At 49.8% G+C, this 19051-nt stretch overlaps 2 protein-coding genes across 5 annotated transcripts in view; one reads left to right on the top strand and one right to left on the bottom strand.

The window, feature by feature from the left end:
- The window catches only part of Cpne1 (copine 1), a 37817-nt gene extending 33543 nt beyond the window's left edge, over positions 1-4274 (top strand). For all 3 annotated transcript variants that reach the window (XM_051188239.1, XM_051188222.1, XM_051188231.1), the window contains exons 7-16: positions 3-92; positions 168-254; positions 379-465; positions 566-625; positions 713-846; positions 930-984; positions 2027-2078; positions 2690-2823; positions 2961-3197; positions 3351-4274. In XM_051188239.1, the coding sequence (XP_051044196.1) occupies positions 3-92; positions 168-254; positions 379-465; positions 566-625; positions 713-846; positions 930-984; positions 2027-2078; positions 2690-2823; positions 2961-3197; positions 3351-3491 (1077 nt within the window). In that variant the 3' untranslated portion in view covers positions 3492-4274. The remainder of the gene's footprint in view (positions 1-2; positions 93-167; positions 255-378; positions 466-565; positions 626-712; positions 847-929; positions 985-2026; positions 2079-2689; positions 2824-2960; positions 3198-3350) is intronic.
- Positions 4275-6393: 2119 nt separating this feature from the next.
- Positions 6394-10393, bottom strand: Spag4 (sperm associated antigen 4). Of its 2 annotated transcripts, none has more exons than XM_051188262.1 (12): positions 10086-10393; positions 9401-9505; positions 9040-9106; positions 8808-8869; positions 8556-8599; positions 8328-8353; positions 8094-8202; positions 7780-7855; positions 7563-7678; positions 7059-7226; positions 6676-6765; positions 6394-6569 (listed from the first exon to the last, which is right to left on the bottom strand). In XM_051188262.1, exons 1-12 carry the CDS (start codon positions 10261-10263, stop codon positions 6411-6413), a joined length of 1200 nt encoding a protein of 399 aa, XP_051044219.1. In that variant the 5' UTR covers positions 10264-10393; the 3' UTR covers positions 6394-6410. The 2 variants fall into 2 exon arrangements, with proteins under 2 accessions (XP_051044219.1, XP_051044209.1); XM_051188252.1 differs by having other exon boundaries at positions 9954-10393.
- Positions 10394-19051: the final 8658 nt, after the last annotated feature.

A 19051-nucleotide genomic window follows, 5' to 3' on the forward strand; every position in this document is an offset into this window, starting at 1 on the left:
AGGTAATCAAGAACAACCTGAACCCTACATGGAAACGCTTCTCGGTTTCTCTTCAGCATTTCTGTGGTGGGGACCCTGGCACACCCATCCAGGTGAGGAACAGATCCTGGGAAGGGACTTCTTGCCCACCCTGTGTCTCTGTTATACGAATACACACCCTCCCTCAGGTGCGCTGCTCGGACTATGACAGTGATGGCTCACATGATCTCATTGGTACCTTCCACACCACGTTGGCCCAGCTTCAAGCAGTTCCGGTACGTGTTGCCAGTGCTCCGGTGGGCCGTGACAGCAGCTTCCCAGAGGAAAGTCTGGCGAGAGCAGCTTAGGTCCTTAGCTGATGCTGTGGCGGTTTCCCGCCCTACTTTGTCTCTCCACCAGGCTGAATTTGAATGTATCCATCCCGAGAAGCAGCAGAAAAAGAAAAGCTACAAGAACTCTGGAATTGTCCGCGTCAAAACTTGCCAGGTAAGATGGTAGCCCATGTGACCCAGGCTGAGTTCTGAGCTTTGGACTCCATGGTGCTAGCCCGTTATGAGCCATGACCTGACCCTGGTTTCATCTGCAGGTAGAAACAGAGTATTCCTTCCTGGACTATGTGATGGGAGGCTGCCAAATCAACTTTACTGTAAGTTGCCATCCTAGGGGCAAGTGATCAGGTCTTAAGGCTAAGGTAGCCCTTACCTCCATTCTTGCTCTCTTGGTCTCTTCCCAGGTGGGTGTAGACTTCACTGGCTCCAATGGAGACCCATCCTCCCCTGACTCCCTGCACTATCTGAGCCCTTCAGGAGTCAATGAGTATCTGACAGCACTGTGGAGTGTGGGCAGCGTGGTTCAAGACTATGACTCGTGAGTTTCAGGTTCTGGCCGCTCCCATGCCCTGTTCACGTTTCCACCTCTAGACTCAGGAACCCCTCATTGCTTCTCCACAGAGACAAGCTGTTTCCAGCATTTGGATTTGGGGCCCAGGTACCCCCCAACTGGCAGGTAAGCTTTCTTCTTCCTTCTCTCTATGCTAGGTTTTAGTATCAAGATCCTAATTCCAGAGTCTGCTGTAAGTTTGTTTATCACTTGGCATCTAGCTACAAGGAGACATAACGAGCTCTGTAGTAGTAGACCGGCATACAGCAAGTGCAAGACCAGGTAGTTCCGGCGGGAGCCCTGGCCTTTATCAGAGAGCCCTTGCTTTGATTTTTGTAGTTTTGAGGCTTGAACCCAGGGCCTTAAATATGCTAGACATGTACTCTGCTGACTGCACTTGAGCCCCTCAAGAATGTCATATTTCTTGGCACAGAAAGGGCTGGTGGGTACCTGGAGAGATGGCTTAGCTGTTGAACCCTTCATAAGATGATTAGCTACCTGTAGCTCAGCTCCAAAGGGAACCCAGTGCATTCTTCTGTTCACCAGGCATGCTGGTGCACAACTTTAATCCCAGCACTGGGGAGGCAGAGGCAGGTGGATCTCTGTGAGTTTGAGGCCAGCCTGTCTATGTAATGAGTTCCAGGACAGCCAAGGCTACACCACATAACCCTGTTGGAAATAAAATAAAAAAAAAAAAAAAAAATTAAAATCTTTGCTGAGTGTTATGGATCAGCACTTTTATCCCAGCATTTGGGAGGCAGTGGCAAGTGCATCTCTCTGAGTTCAAGACCAGCCTGGTTTACATAGATCCTGTTTGGAGGGTAAAAAGTGGTGTGTGTGTGTGTGCTCAGGAGGCAAAAAAAAAAAAAGGAGGTGAAGGAGGGAAGGAAGATTGTTCTCTCTTTCCCTCCTCTCTCTTTTGACTTTTTGTTTGGTTTTTGTTCAGACCGGCCCAAGTGTACAGAGACCCTAATGTCCCTCTGAGCTGGGTTAAACGAATGAACTCTTATACCCAGCACTTTTTCCCCCCATTTTTTCTTTTTGAAATTGGTCTCACTGTATAACGCAGGCTAGATGTAAACTTGAAATCTTCTAGTCTTAGTCTCCTGTGTGCTGATATTGGAGGTAACTCACACCTGGCTGAGTCATTTTTCATTCCTGCCCTCAGGTCTCACATGAATTTGCCTTGAACTTCAATCCCAGTAATCCCTATTGTGCAGGTAATTCTGCTTTCTCCAGTGTGATCCAGACTTCTGAGTGTGCGTTCATGGTAGAGAAGACTGGGAGGGAGAAGCCTGCCTCTTTGTACAGAGGAGTGGCGATTAGAGCTAGCCCATTGGGGTTAAGTTCATCTTATTACTCATGGCCTTGGACAAGTTGCTTATTCTTTGTACTTTGGTTTTAAAATAAAACTAAAGTTAACTGGGGCTGGGACGAGAGAAAATCAAAAGTTCAAGGCCTGCCTGGGCAACTTGGTCTCAAATGAAAACATGGAAAAGGACTGGGTGGCCCAGCAGTGACTGCTGTGTTAAGGATCCTGGAACTTGCTCTTGTAGACCAGACTGGTCTCGGACTCACAGAGATCCTCCTGCCTCTGCCACTCGAGTGCTGGGATTAAAGTCATGTACCACCACCGCCCGGCCGTAATCTAGGTTTCAATGCAAGTCCTGTCTTCTTTGCCCTTTAATTTCATTTGTTGGCTAGAGCTGTGTCCTGAGTAACAAAGATGAAATATTTTCAGGTTTCCAAATCTTCTGGGTCTAGATGAACAGATTTCAGGTATGACTTAATCTAAGCTCTACAACTTTACAGAATTTTCTGTTCTTTGTAGGTATCCAGGGTATTGTAGATGCCTACCGTCAAGCACTGCCCCAAGTTCGCCTCTATGGCCCTACCAACTTTGCACCCATCATCAACCATGTGGCTAGATTTGCAGCCCAGGCTGCACAGCAGAGGACTGCTTCGGTAAGAGCTGTGGATAACTGGTGCTGAGGTGTCAAGCACTGTGTAATGAGGACTGTCTCGTTAGTGGGAATGTGTACCTGGTTTGTTGAGAGGGGTTGGGAAAGAGGATTTTCCTCAGTATATGCACTTGTCTCTAGCAATACTTCGTACTGTTGCTTTTGACTGACGGCGCTGTGACAGACGTCGAGGCTACATGTGAGGCTGTGGTGCAAGCCTCAAAGCTGCCCATGTCTGTGATCATTGTGGGCGTGGGCGGTGCTGACTTCGAGGTCATGGAACAGCTGGATGCTGATGGTGGCCCTCTTCGTACGCGCTATGGAGAAGCAGCTTCCCGGGACATAGTGCAGTTTGTGCCCTATCGACGATTTCAGAATGTGAGTAGGGGAAGAGTTTGCAGAGTGATGGGGGTGGGGTTGAGGTCCAGTAGAAAAAGCCTTTTCATCAAAGCCTGACAAGGTTGAATTTTAGGTAAGATGTAGACCCTGGGAGACTCACGGCCCTCACTGACCTTGCCTTTCTTCTGACAGGCTCCACGGGAAGCACTGGCACAGACTGTTCTTGCAGAAGTGCCCACTCAGCTGGTTTCCTACTTCAGAGCCCAAGGCTGGGCCCCATTGAAGGCACCTCCAGCTCCAGCCAAGGTCCCTGCACAGCCCCCCCAGGCATAGGTTCCCTTGGAGAGTAGGCTGTGATCAGTCTATTTCAGCCGGCACCATTCTCCAGACTGTGGACCAACCCTGCACATTCTTCCCACTTTATAGTTTACTTTGATACTTGCTTTTGCTATTGCTGCTCTTGACCTATCTACCTGTTCCTGACATCCCATTCAGGAAAGACCTGTATAAAGGTCATCTCTTTCTTGAGTTACAGGCTGCTATAGATAGCCTTACTTTGACCTAAGTCTTTGTTGACCCTGGGCTTGTTGAGTGAAAGGTTCCCCTGGTCCAATAATCATATCCAAGCAAATTGGGTCTATTCATTTTGAAAACACAAAGTTTGAATATAAAGTAAGCATGTGGTTATTCCTTCCTCTGGGTGGAGCTGAGCTGGGAACATGGACAAGATGGAAGGTGCTATGCCTCATAAGAGGTGGCAAAATTGAGAGAATGACACATTTCACTGTAGACTGAGACTATTAGATCTCTAGGGCTAGCTGTGTTCCACTGTTTTTTGGGAACATTTGTGTAGCCTAGGCTGGCTTGCAATTTACCATCCTGCCTCAACCTCACGAATGCTGGAATTAGGCTTGTGCTACTGTGCCTGGTTTTCAGTCAGGGCCGTGTCAAGTCTTCATTCTGCTCTTCTTTTCAACATGTTCCAAGTATTTTTCCCTTAGCTGTTACTGTTTCATATGTTTTTATACACATGAAAATTTTATTTTTATATATGCTTATCTGCTTTTTGAAAATGTATTCATATGTCAATGACAATATAAATACCCCCTCAGTGGCTGCATTTGTTTTATGCTTGGTTCTGGGAATTGTGCCTAGGGTCTAAGACATGCCTGAGTCAGGCTCCACCACTTACCTTATCTTTGAGTATACTTGGAGGGCTCTAGAGTTCAAGATTATCTCCCAATACTGTTTGAGGATAGCCTGGGCTACATAAGACACTGTTTCAAAAAACTTAAGAGGGCCTTGTATGATTGCCAACTGCATTAAGTGCTTGCTGTACAAGCTTAACAACCTGAATTCTACTTATAGGATCCATGTAAAGGTGGAAGGAGAAAATTAACTCCACAAAGTTGCCCTCTGACCTCCACACTAACAGTGGTATGCATACTCATCATACATGTATGAAACGTATGAATGAGGTGGTTCATGTCTGCAGTCCTAGCATTGGAGTGCCTGAGGCAGGAGTAGTAATGCCTTGAACTTTATGCTAACCTGGGCTACATAGTGAGTTCTAGGTCAGCCTTAGATGGAGAAAATATATGAAAAGTCTTAAGGGTTTTGATTCCTCTGGCCTCTGTGTATGCATATTGAGAGCTGAAACCAGGGCCATGGGGTCTTACAGACTAGGCAAACTGATGCTCTGTCCACTCTACCACTACCCATCCACCTGCCACTGCCTCTTTCTCCCAAGTGCTGGGAAGTTTTGAAACAGGGCCTATGTAGCACTGACTTTCCTGGCCTCAAACTCATAGAAATGTCCCTACCTCTGCCTCCTGAGTGCTGGAATTAAAAGCATCTGGGCACTGCCATATCCAGCCCTTAGTTCTATTTTTAGCCTTAGTTTTAATTTGTTCCTACTATATTTATTTTGTATGTGTGCGCATGTATCTATCATGGTACACATGGAGGTCAAAAGACAACCTGTGAGATTTGGCTATCTATTGTATGGGTCCCAGAGACTGAACTCAGGTCATAAGACTTGGTGGTGGCAAGCCCCCTTTAACCTACTTGACCTACTTAACCTACTTTAACCTAATTATTTTTATTACTGTTATGTGTGTGTGTGTAAGTGCCACAGCATGTGGCAGGCAGAGGACAACTCTTCTTCCACTATGTGGGACCCAGGGATTAAATTCCAGTTGCCAGGTTTGGTTGCCTTTCCCTGTTGAGACGTCTCACCTGCCCTAACCTTATCTTTTGTTGAATTTTTATGTGTTTGGGTGTTCTGCCTGCTTGAATATACCACTTGTGTGCCTAGTGCCTGAGAAGGCTGGAAGAGGGCATTAGATTCCCTGGAACTGGAGTTACAGGTGGTTGTGAGCTGCCATGTGGGTGCTGGGAATCAAAACTCAGGTCCTCTGGAAGGGCAGCCAGTACTCTTAACAATGAGCCATCTCTCCAGCCCCCAATCCTCAGGTTTGAGAATACTTGGTGTGGGTGCTTTTGTATTCAAATGACAAAATACTATCACCCTAATTTAAATAGGTGGATAAATGATCTGTCTCATGCCATCCTAACATCCAAGATAAATAATGCTTTTCTTTGCTGATGCTAGGCTCTTTTCTACCCTTGGGAACTTTACTTATTTGACTGACTGCCCTTCCCATTCCCACCCCCAGTTCTTTTCACCAGTGAAGATTCTTAGATCTGATGGACATCAGATGACCTCCTAAGGTCCTAGTAATGACCAACTGCATGAGCGCTACCAAGGCTAGGTCAGCTTTGACTCAAAGGTTTCCTAGAAGTTCCCAGATCTTAGCTTCCCACTGTTTGCCAGAAGAGATTTTCCTCTCTATCTGTAAAGGATGTTTTCTGGAGTTGAGGGTAGGGATTTGAGCACAAGTATGGCTTCAGCTGCCTGCTATTTCTCCAGGTGAGGAGGGTTGTCTCTTGTGTTACTTTTCACTGGTATGATTGGAGCAAGTTGGCTTGCCTGAGCAGTTTCCTTCTTTGTACTGAGGATCAAGCTGCATCGTGTACACAGCAGTGTCTCTTGCATATGGTAGACTGTAAGCATCAACTTTTGCTACTATATGACTCTGGACTTTTCCAGGAAAAGAGAATATGTCGAGGGGCACATTCTGCATACTGACTTGTCATAGGCAGCCGGGGCTTTCACCAAAAGGTGACCTCCCAACTCCTATGCAGTTTTCTCTAGCACAAATTTCAATTCTGCTCCAACCATCAGCATTTTTAATGGGGTCCCCCAGCAACCCCTGTGGCATTGTCTTCTGCCCCCTCTGAGATCCGCACACCATGGGCACGGACTCGATATAAGCACGTGAAACGTGGATGGCCCCAGTTGCTTAGAATCTGAATCTTCACCTTGGGGAAGGCTGATGGCGGGTCATTCTGGGGAGACAAATGGGTCATGCCAACAACTGCTCTCAAGACTGTCTTCCCCATCAATATTCACTGCCCCCTCTTAGTACTCCCTCCCCCCCCAGGATAAACACACCTGTAGGTGGAAAGTCTGAATTTCAGACTTCTGCACATCAAAGATGAATTTCCCCAAGAACACTTCAGTCTCATCATCAGCTTGGAGCCCCTGGTGGGTGAAGTGTGGAGGAGCAGTGAGGCACAGAGGAAGGGAGAGAAAACAGCTACATGTGTCCTAGTTTACGTTCTGATGTAGGATGTACAGTGTGGAATGTAGGCTTGAAGAAACCAGTAATAGCCAGGACATCCTAGAACCAGGGATGCTAAGCTTACAGCCTGCAGCAGCCTGTGAGTGTGTCCACCTCATAGACAGATGAACAAACAATGACAAATACTGGCAATGGTTCTCACCACCCAGGGTTTTCTAAAAGCCCCCTGCCTCCTGGCCTCAGCCCCACTTACAAAGACTGCAAAGTCCCGGGGTGCACTGCTGGCTCCTCCAGTGTGTGCCACGGTGGGTGGAGGATGCTGCAGAGTGATGTCGCTTAACTGCACATGGCCTGGCAGTCGGATCACCACCTGGCCTTGATCACCTTCGAAAGCCCAGCAGTTTCCAGGGAACACATCTGGCTGCAGGGGTTTGGGTAGGCCATCAGAACATATGACAAACCCAAGAGCAGATGGTACTGAGAACTGGAGGGCACCCTGAGCTGCGGAGCAAGACCCCGCCCTAGAGCTTCTGCTCAGCCCAGAGCTTCTTCCCTGTTGTTGCCTAGCCAATGTGATCAGTGCTGAGGGCCCAGCACTTACTGTTCCCTGCAGTTTAACTGCACCCTTGGCTTGGCAGGAGCCTTCCCACACCACCCAGACCCTGCCTCCATTGGGGCACCTGATGCCAAACTGACCTCTACTCCAGACCTCACCTGCCCATTGGTACCATCCCCTGCACCCTGGTTTCAGGCCCACCTCCAGTATGACTGAGGGTGGACGTGCATAGTTCCAGAAGCTCAAGCGATTCCAGAAGTAGACAGTGTTGGTGTCCTCGTAGTCACTGGACGTCTTCTCCAGGTCGATGGAGGCTCCTATAACAGGCAGAAGTCACTTTCGGGGGCTCCTAGGCTTTCTCATCAGTGCCATTGTCTATGACCCGGAGTCCGTTTCTGTCCACATATCTGTGTCTTACCCACAGAGCTCAGTGCATAGTCGGGTTTCCTCACAAAGTCCTCATTCAGCCTCTGGAACACAAGCTTGGCCACTCTCTAAAGAGGCAGAGGGTGGACCAGGAGGGTTGTAAGATAATTTACAGTGGGCCAGCCTCTCAGTAAGTCAATACTCAGAGATAAGACCTTAAGGGCCTTGAGAAAAGAGTCCCCACTGTGGGTATGGGGGGTGGTAAAGATTCATCTCAGGACCTAGGCTGTGGTAGTACCAAAGCGCAGCCTTGAGTGAACGGGCATGAGCTCCTACACCCACCCCCACCTCAGTGCAGGGACGCACCTCACTGTGAGCTGCACGAACGCTGGACACCTCCTTGTGGAGTTTATTCAGTTCTGCCTGGAGCTGCTGCAGCTGCTGGCCCTGGGAATGCACACGCTGGTGGTATTGGCTGCAGTGGGGAGGTAGGCACCACGTGGTTAGCTACCTGTTCCTGTGCATGCATTTCTGGGACGAAAGCCCCCAGAGATAGATTTTCAGAGCTACCCAGCTCCCACCCCAGCTGCCCTCTTTCACCTTAGAGTCAGCGTCTCCTTAGGTTCCTGTTGAAGGAGGGACAAATAAGCAACTTCTCCCAAGTCAGCAAGGTGTGGCTAGACTCCCTCTTGAGAATTACTCCCGTTTCCCTTCCATTCTGGATATTATGCTCAACGCTTACCATACAGCCCTCTCCCAGCAGACCAGTGGTGCCCCATCCACACAACCCCCCCCACTCCACCTGGGAACATAGTCTCCCCAACTCACATTCTCCAAAGGGGGGACCAGGTACAGGAGACCCCACCAGAGTGCTGGAGAAAGAGAAAGGGCATCCTCTGGTATAAAGGGACAAGGAGGAAAGCAAGGGGGTTGGGGTGATGGCTGGGGCTGCAGAAGGACTGTGAGACACCAAGCAGGGGTCACTAGAGTGAGCTGAGGAACACAGGGACATGCGAGCTGGATTTGGCTGCAAACTTGTAAAGCTGCCCCCCCCCCCCCCAGGGAATCGAAGCTCCTCACCTGCCAGAAAGACGCTCAGGAGCGACACAGCAGTGAACAGAAAGCGGATGGAGCAGACCTCCCTGAGAAACCAGGACGGAAGCTGATGCTCTGAAGCCCTAACGCACCCTAATCCCGACCGCAGAATCCTAGACCCAGTTCCCCCGGAACGCGACTCAACCAGACTCAAGCCTTGGTGGGGCCCAGCCCTGCTGCCCTTCCCTGAGCCATCCCTGCCCCCTCTTCCTCTGACCTGTACACACTGACCAGCGCGTCTCCTGCCACCGATAACAATACGCTCAGCACCTGAAAGAGGAGGCCTGGGACAGGGACAGGAGAAGTCGCTTAGAGATGGCGAGCCATGGAGGGTGAGGTGGTGCAGGTTCAGGAGGGGAGGCTCGGGAGGGGTCGGGGACGAGATCTGGGGGCTCAGGAGGCGAGGGTGGGCTGGGAAAACGAGCTGAGGCTGGACACTAGGACCCCGGCTCGGGCAGGAGAACTGGGATTCCGTGCCAGATCAGAGGGGATCGGGCTGGATTCTCGGACCCCGGCTCGGGCAGGAGAACTGGGATTCCGTGCCAGGTCAGAGGGGATCGGGCCGGTCTGGCTCGTACTCAGGAAGCTCTTGGACACCTGCGCCGGAGGGATCTCCTGCCTCAGATTCAGGCTCGGAATAAGGTTGAGCTGCTCCTCCAAGACTGCGGAAGATCCACACGGTTCTGCGGGAGCCCAGGGTTCCATTGAGGTCTTGTGCACCACAGACCCGCACTTCCCCCGGGGCCCGGGCGCAGGCTCCTGAGCCTAGTGCTAAACAGCTGGGCAGCAGGCCTTGGTCCTGTGGCACCCCTAAGTCACGCTCCCTGCGCACCCCCAGGTCCGGGGCGGGAGAGCCTCAGTCAGTAGGACTCGCCCAGCCTGAGTCAGGGTGCAGCCGGGCCCGGGTCCAGGCTGCCACTCACACCGGCGCCGTGGCGCCTCCTCAGCCGTGCGCGGTCACAGGATCCCCTCCGCCCCCTCCCGAGACCCGCCACGGCAATGTGTAGCCTCAGGGACTCGTTTGAGCACGGCCGCTCAGGCACCAGGTCGGAACTGCACCCAGGTCCGCGCCGGGCCCCGCCCCGCAAGCCCGCCCCGCCCTCTCGCCCCCAGGCTCGACCCCGCCCGCACCCGAGGCCCCGCCCCTCACGGTTGCCGCGCCACAGGCGGTCTGGCCATTGTGGCTCCGAGGCGCAGGCTTCGGCCGAGAGCTTCCTGCCCGCGTGTCTCCTCCGGGCACTCCTGGACTTAAGGCGGGCTCACCACAGCTCGAGCCCCGGGCCCTTCTGCCCTCGGGCTGCTCGAGCTCCGGCCCAGGGGACCGGCGCCCATTGCTGTCCCCCGAAGTCACGCTGTGGGAACTATTGCTGTTCTCGCTGTAGAAGTCAGGTGCGTGCTTGTGAGAGGAAGCGGCCGAGCCTGGGCGGTGGCTCCGCCGCATCCTGACCTGGGGCTGCTCCTTCCCGGGGAAGCCGAAGTCGCCGCAGCCAAAGCCCTCGGCCCTCCCTCAGCTGCCGCGCGCCGCCGGGTCGGACCCTGCGTGAACCCCGGGGCGGCGCGGCCGACTCAGCCCTGGCGTCTGCGACCTACCCGCTGCTGCCGTCACAGAGGAGCGTGTCACAGAACCGCAGTGACGTCGCTGGGGCCAGCGGACTCCTGAGTATGGCTTCGTGTGCGCGCGCGTGTGTCCGTGGCCAGAGGCTGATGTTTGCCGTCTTCCGTCGCTCTCCACCTTAGTTTTTGAGAGAGGGTCTCTCTTACTGAACCGTTTTGTTCTTTTTTTTTTTTTTTTTTTTTAAGCGGGTGCCTGCAAGACCCCATGGTTCCTCTTGTCTCTCTCTGCTCCCCCAGAGCTTTTGATTACAGGCATGTGCCATCGCTCCCTCCGTTTATATGGGTTCTGGGCATAACAGCTTAGGTCCTCGTGCTTGGGCAGCAAGCAATTTATCCACTGGACTATGTTAGCCCCTTCTCTTTGATTTCTGAGCCAACCAGCAAGTCCTAAGGATTCTGCTGTGTCCAACTCCTCAGAGTTCGGATTGCAGGCCTGGCTTTTTACTAGAGTGCTGAGTCTCTGCGCTTGGGTCCTCAGGCTTCAGAGCAAGCCCTTCATCGACTGTGCCATCTCCCCAGTCCTTTATGTATTTTGGACTTGAGGTCTTGCAACCCTGGTACTGGCTATTTAGCCCAAAATGATTCCAAGTCAGGACAATACTCCTGATTTATGCCTGTCATTCCCAATGTTAACATATGAGGCTTGTAACCCTGGCTATCAATCTGTAGTCTAGGACTCAGAGTTCCACCTGCCTCTGCCTCCAGAGTGCTTGTGATTAAAGTCATTTGCCACCAAACGCCTGCAAGAATGGGGAGTATTTTTATTATTACTATTGGTTTTGTTCATTTCTGTATCCTCCAGCACCTAGATAATGAGGGCCCAGGTATTTAGGAATACTTAGTAAATATTAAGCAAAGCATCATTCAACACATTAAAAATTACTTTGTTTTAATCACTCTTTATTTTTGAAACAAAGTCTCACTGTGCAGCCAAAGCGGGTCTGGTGCTGAGGCCTGCCTGCCCCTTCCTCCCAAGCACTGGGGTGAAGGCATGACCACACTTTCAGCCATGTCTCCTGTCTCTCCTCTTTCTTTCCTCTTTCCGTCCCAGAGGACAACTGGTGGGCATCATTTTTTTTCCACCATGTGGGAACCAGGAATATCAAATTCAATTCTTTAGGCTTGGCAGCAAGTGCCTTTACCCACTGAACCATCTTGCTGTCCTAAAATGCACATTTTAAACAACTATATGCTCAATCTTAATTAAGGTCCACATCAGGAAAAGCAATGGAGTGCAACCTGCAAGACTTATACAAGGGGTTCAACAGGTTCAGAGAGGGAAGAGGGCTTACTTCCCTGAGACCATGTTTCATGACATCTGGAAATCCTGACCCAGCGAGGTGGTAGCACAGGACTTTAATCCTAGCACTGTGGAGGTAGAAGAACTTCTGAGTTCAAGGACAATCTGGTCTACATAAATGTCTCAGGACAGTCAGGGCTGTATAAAATCCTGCACCCTGATCCATTTTTTTTCTTTTTTCTTTTTTGGCACATCGAATCTTACTTAGGATGTTAATCAGCTTGTAGAAGTGGTAGCTCTTAGAGAGGCTGAAGAACAGAAACAATCTGTTTAGTTGTGTTCCAGCCCAAAGGAGGTGCTTGTACCAGACTCTAGAGAGGTGAGGTGACATTAGATTCCACAGAGCCCAGGAGGAAAGAGGCGTAGAAAGACCAAGCATTCTGATCTCAGATAGGCAGTTCCCATCTGACCCTGCCCTGTGCCCAGTTTGAGGACTTCTTTGGGTTTCATTTCCTGTGGCAGAGGGAGGTAAAGCTCCTCCTCAGCATCTAAGTACTGTGACATCTAACTTGTATCTTAAAAAGAGAGCAACCATGGACCACCTTGACCAACAATACAAAGGGAAGTTTTCCATGCCTAGCATTGGAGATTGGAGTTCTTGGGATCTTGAGGAGCATTATCACCCCATGTGGTATAACTTTCTATGTATGCATGTATATATGGATGTATGGATGGATATGTATGTGTGTGTGTGTGTGTGTGAGAGAGAGAGGCATATACACACATATACTTCATTTTTGAGACAGGGTCTCAATTAGTATCTTTAGCTGGCCTGGAACCTGCTATATAGACCAGGCTGGTCTCGAACTCACAGAGATCCACCTGTCTCTGCCTTCCTAGTGCTGAGATTAAAGGCGTGCGCCACCACTGCCTGGCTTGGCCAAAAGCTTGTAGCTTTCGGTACAAACACAATATAGAGCAAACAAATTGGAAATGGTGCAAGTCTTTAAACTTGCACAGCTTGCCTTTAGTGACATACTTGTCTAATAAGGCCACACCTCCTAAACCTCCCATCAGCTGGGCATCAAGTGTTTAAAGCTGGAGAATGGGGAGCATTCCTATTTAAATAAGAAATAAGCTATGGCCATTGCCCTAGGTGTCCTCCCAGAATGTGAAGTTAAGAATCTATTGCTAGCCAGGCAGTGGTGGCACACGCCTTTAGTCCCAGCACTCAGGAAGCAGAGGCAGGCGGATCTCTGAGTTCCAGGATAGGCAGGGCTACACAGAAAAAAACCCTGTCTCAAGAAACAAGACAAAAACAAACACAAAGGAATAATTGGGCCAGGGAGATGGATCAGTGAGTAAAACGTGCTACCAAGTCCAACCAATGACCTGAGTTTGATTCCCAGGGCCCACATGGTGGAAGAAGAGAACTCATTCCTGCAAGTTGTCTTCTGACCTTCAAATGCATGCTGTGACATGTGCATATGCTCTCCAAAATGAGTAATATACAAATAAATGTAATGTAGAAATTAAAAACTAATCTGGGGCTGGAGAGATGGCTTAGGAGTGAGGAGTACTGCTCATCAAGAGGACCAGAGTTCGGTTCTTAGTATTCACATCGGACAGTTCACAATTGCCTACAACTCCAGCTCCTAGGGATCTGAACACAAATGCACACACGCATCAATAATAGAAAATTAAATCTTTTTTTTTTTTTTTTTTTGGTTTTTAGAGACAGGGTTTCTCTGTACTGCTTTGGAGTCTGTCCTGGAACTACCTCTATAGACCAGGCTGACCTCGAACTCACAGAAATCTACCTGCCTCTGCCTCCCGAGTGCTGGGACTAAAGGTGTGCACCACCAACACTCAGCTTAGAAAAAGTAAATCTTAACAATTAAGTGGGACATTTATATACAAATACACAAATAGTTAATTTTTAGTCTGATTCTAAGGTTTGCAGATTCCCAAACTCCATTTACAGCTTCACTGGAGCTACACTAAGCTAAGGACCTCTGCTTCTGGTTAAAAAGCACAAAGTACAGTTACTCTGTGTATTCTAGGGAAGCATTCAACCATTCATTAATTCAACAATGTGGTGAGTGATTGCAGCACTAGTACTGGGGAAAAGGAGTTCATCTTTTACACCATCTATTTGTCTAAGGAGTATGTTTTTGTTTTGAGAGTAGGTGGTCTCACTATGTAGCTCAAGTTGACCTCAACTTCTAGTTGGAATTACAACTGTGTGCTCCCATGCTTGGCCCCAGTCAGTAGTTTTCCAGGTCTACTGTATGTGCTGTATTTGGAAGTGGACTCTGGGAACTCAGAACGAGAAAGGTTCGAGCCAGGTGTGGTGGCACATGCCTTTAATCTAGCAGGAGGGAGGCAGAGGCAGGTGGTGGTGGTAGTGTTCAGGCATCTGTAATGGCCTGTCCCTGGGGTTCTGGCAGGATACACCCTCAGCTGCAGCCACTAAGAGCACCACCTGTGCACATTCACTATGCTCCCTTTTTAAAGGGCCCTGCCCTCCTCCATCCTTCTCTCCTTTTCTCTCTCTCTTGCATCACTCTTGTCCCCAGGGACTGGTCTTTGCCCCTTCTTTCTCCTCTTTCAATAAACCTGTTGTATGGCATGACTTCTCTTCATGGTATGGGCAAAGGCTCTCCTGGAGCTTACTCCTGCAGCTTGAGGCATGGCAGGATCCTGGAACCCAGTCCACATATGCTAGCCTCACTTCTTAGGATCACTGGGTCCCTCCATCTAAAGCCGCTCTCCTTCCCCACCAATGGCCATTTCACAAGAGTGAGGACTAGTCTCTGGAGCATTTTTTTCCCTTTTGGCCTCGTTAAGCCCTGGTACCAGGCAACTACCGCTCTTTTGGGTTCACAGTCCTTGGCTTCTGCCCTTTGTGTGATGACTCACTGGGTGACCTGTGCCTGTCTTGGACCATTGAGTGCTTCAGTCCCTGCCCCTTCATTGATGAATAACCAGCTTGTGCCTTTCTTGTGATCCTTGCTTGCTAAAAAGCCATTGGCTCTCATCCTGCCTCACTCATGGGGAATAAACCTACCAAAAACCTGCTTCCCAGCACTTTATATCTTTATAATTTACGGGACCTTTGCAACATTCTGCCAGTGATCCTGACAGATGGAAGGAGGTGTCACTCCTTCACTCTTCCACTTCCCCCACCCCCAACAAACCTTTTACATTAACATGTTTGTTTAGTGGCAGAGTCCACCAAAAGGTAATCACTTCATGCTGGGACCCCTGCCCACCTGCTCGACCCTCAATAGATCCCCTCTTTCCCACCTGCAACACATCTGTTTTCTCATTCACTGATGGCTTTGCCTTCCATTCAGTACTGGCAATTGGGTCTCTGGCAGGACTACCTGCCTCTGGCCGTTCCCCTGGGTATGAGGCTTCATTGCTCCAGCACAGTCTTCTCCTCGCCTTCCAGCTTTTCTCAAAGTCCTTGTTCCAGGCTCAGAGCGCTTGGCCCCTGCTCTGTGTTAGATAAATCACTGAGCAGCCTGCACCATCTCTAAATTGACCCTCTGAGTTCCTGGGATGCTAGGAATTGCAGACCCTTGGGTCTTCTCTGCCTCACTCATGGGAGCTGTGTCATTGCTCCCATTAGGATTTTTTTTTTTTTTTTTGAGACCCACTGACCATTCCTAATCAGCTATTGATACAGGACTACCAGCTGTTGATGCAGGACCCCAGCCACAGAGCTGGAGGTGCAAGACTATCAAACACGCCCTGGTGATGTTGTGGTGATGGGAAAGGATCAGGCGCTTGTAAGCCCTAGGGAGTCTACTTGGATCCACCTCAAACAGCATTCTGCCAGGTCCAGGCTGCGCCTGATAGTCCCATAGAGCCTGGACAGTGAAGTGAAAAGGGCAGTTACTCCAGGAGGTGGTCAGCACCCCAGCTTTCTCAGGTGCCCCAAAGATGAATGATGCCCCTTAGGTCAGTAGGAAGTAGTCTTGAAAACACAGCATCCTCATCCCTGCCTTACCTGTTAAACCCTCCCTCCTTTTTTTTTTTTTTTTTTTTTTTTTTTTTTCTTTTTTTCTTTTTTGAGACAGGGTTTCTCTGTGTGGCTTTGCAGCCTATCCTGGCACTCACTCTCTAGACCAGGCAGGCCTCAGATTCATGGAGACTGCCTGTCTCTGCTTCCTGAGTGCTAGGATCAAAGGTGGGTACCACCACTGCCCAACTTCTGCTACCCCTTTCTAATGCCTCACCTCTTCATAACAAAAAGGGAGGAATATTAGTATTCAGGCATCTGTACTGGTCTGTCCTTGGGGTTCTGACAGCATACATCCTCAGCTGCAGCCACTAAGAGCACCACCTGTGCACATTCACAATGTTCCCCTTTAAAAGGGCCCTGCCCACCTCCCACCTCTCTCCCTCCCACCCCCCTCTCGTTCGCTTGCACCACTCTTGTCCCCAGCGGCTGGTCTCTGTCCCCCCTCTGCCCCCCTCTCTGTCCCCCCTCTCTGCCCCTCTCTGCCCCCCTCTCTGCTCCCCCCTCTGCCCCCTCTGCCCCTTCTCTGCCCCCCTCTCTGTCCTCCCTCTCTGTGCCCCCTCTGCCCCCTCTCTGCCCCCCTCTCTGCCCCTTCTCTGCCCCCCTCTCTGTCCTCCCTCTCTGTGCCCCCTCTGCCCCTTTCTCTGCCCCCCTCTCTGTCCTCCCCCTCTGCCCCCCTCTGCCCCTCTCTGTCCTCCCTCTGCCCCCCCTCTGCCCCCTCTCTGCCCCCCTCTGCCCCTCCTCTGCCCCCTCTCTGCCCCCCCTCTGCCCTCTCTCTGTCCTCCCTCTCTGCCCCCCTCTGCCCCTCCTCTGCCCCCCTCTCTGCCCCCCTCTGCCCCCTCTCTGCTCCCCCCTCTGCCCCCCTCTCTGCTCCCCTCTCTGCCCCTCTCCCCTCTCTCTCCCTTCTCTCTCCTCTTCCAATAAACCTGCTATGTGAGTCCTATTGCGTGGCATGGCTTCTCTTCCTAGTGTTTTAAAAAATTAAAACAGATTCCAGGTGTTGGTGGCGCACGCCTTTAATCCCAGCATGCAGGAGGCAGAGGCAGGTGGATCTCTGTGAGTTTGAGGCCAGCCTGGTCTACAGAGCGAGTTCCAGGACAGGCTCCAAAGCAATACAAAACAACCCTGTCTTGGAAAACAAAAAAATTAAAACTTGAAACAAACGGAGCTCTGAGTTTGAGGATAACCTGATCTACATAGTGAGTTCCAGGACAGCCAGGCCTACACAGAGAAACCCTGTCTCAAAAAACAGAACAGAACAGAACAAAACAAAACATTGTTTTTATTCATTTATGTCAACCTGACAAAAATTAGGGTCATCTCAGAAGAGGGAACTTCAATTCAGAAAATGCCCCAATCAGGGGTCTGGAGAGATGGCTCAGAGGTTAAGAGCACTGGCTGTTCTTCCAGAGGTCCTGAATTCAATTCCCAGCAATCACATGGTGGCTCACAATCTGTAATGAAATCTGGCACCCTCTTCTGGCCTTTAGGCATACATGCAGGCAGAACACATAATAAATAAATAAATAAATAAATAAATAAATCTTAAAAAGAAATCAGGGTTAGGGTAAACAAGCCTGTGGGAGTTTTCTTGATTAAAGATTGATTTGGAAGGGTCATATTCTCATAACCTTAACTGAGAAAATGCCTACATAAGATCTGACTGTGGGCCGGCCTGTAGAGTGTCTTCTTAACTGGTTACTGATGGAGCAGGCACCAGCCCATTGTGGGTGAGGACACCGCTGGGCTGGTAGTCCTCAGTTCTATGAAAACAGGAAAAGGCAGGCTGAGCAGGTCAATAAGCAGCACTCTCTTTGGCCTCTGTATCAGCTCCTCCTTCAGGTTCCTGCTCTGTTTGCGCTAGCTTCCCTCAATGGACTGTGTGACTCGGGGTATGAAAACCAAATAGACCCTCTCCTCCCAAGTTGCTTTGGGTCAAGGTGTTTTAACAGCAGTAGTTAAGCCTAACTAAGACAGAAATTGGTACTAGGGACTGGGGAATTTCTGTGACAGACCTGACGATGTGGTTCTTTTGGAGGTGTGGAATAACTTTGGAACATGGGGCTAGAAAATCCATTGGGTGTTCAGAGCTGGGTGAGCAGTTCTAAAGGACCTTAGAAGATAAGATTTTGAGAAAAATACAGATGATGGAGACTTATGAAGTTTCAGAGGGGAGTTTGAGAGTTACTTAAAGACTCTATTGGAGCAGAGGCAGGAGTTCAAGACCAGCCTGGTCTACAAGAGCAGCCTCCAAAGCCTCAGAGAAACCCTGTCTCAAAAAAAAAAAAAAAAAAAAAAAAAAAAAAAAAAAGACTATTGGAGCAATTGGCTTATTTTGAATTAAGACTCTGTGGTGTCTGGTCAGCTGGAACTGAGAAATTAGTGAGAAAAGCTCAGCACTCAGCGTCAGTGAGGGGAAATCTTCTGGAAAGTGTTTCAGGGTCAGCACAAGTGTTCTAGCAGGGGCCCAGTCTATACCTTATGGTGGCAGCTGAACTTGGTTATTTGTAAGAGTCTCTCAGGTGGGAGTGATTTTAAAGGCTTGAAGAGGCCATAGAGAGCAGCTGGGAGAGGCCAGGAAAGGGCATTGGTGAAGGTGCAGCCTCAGTAGCAGTTGAAGACCCAGGACTGAAGGGGTCATGAAGAGAAATTATGCTTGTCCACATGAAGAGAGCCTAATGGTGAAAGTGAAGCCCAGTTGCTGCAAGAAACCCCAGCATTTTGGAGACGCCAGTGCCATGGGATAGCCACCACGAGCATTAGCAGTTACGTAGTGGAGCTTGCCTGAGCCTATACGATAAGCTATGCGTGCTGCAGCAAGCCATTTGGAGGAGCCCAGAAGAATGTGAGTGAGTCCCAGAAATCTGATTTCACTTTTTCCGATTGTGGCTGTGCCCTGGTTCTACCTTCTTGGAGTAAGGAAGCATGTAATTAAATTAGTTTACAGGAGCCCACAGTTGAGAGACTGTGAACTTTTAAAGGGATTTTGAAGTTTATAGAGACTTGATTTTTAGAAACTATTTGTTGTTTTTTTTTTTGTTTGTTTGTTTGTTTGTTTTTCGAGACAGGGTTTATCTGTGTAGCCTTGGCTGCCCTGGAACTGACACTGTAGACCAGGTTGGCCTTGAACTCACAGAGATCAGCCTGGCTGTGCCTCTGGAGTGTTGGGATTAAAGGTGTGTGTGGCCATGGCCTGGCAAGACTGATGTTCTTGTTTTTGTTTTGTTTTGTTTTTTGTTTTATCAATTTATTTTTACATTCTAATCCCAGTTTTCCCTCCCTTCCCTCCTCTCACTCCCCCCACTCCCCTTCCTCCCATCTGCTCCTCTGAAAGGGTAAGGCCTC

Source organism: Phodopus roborovskii, unplaced genomic scaffold, assembly GCF_943737965.1.
Source record: "Phodopus roborovskii unplaced genomic scaffold, PHOROB, whole genome shotgun sequence".
Lineage (NCBI taxonomy): Eukaryota > Metazoa > Chordata > Mammalia > Rodentia > Cricetidae > Phodopus > Phodopus roborovskii.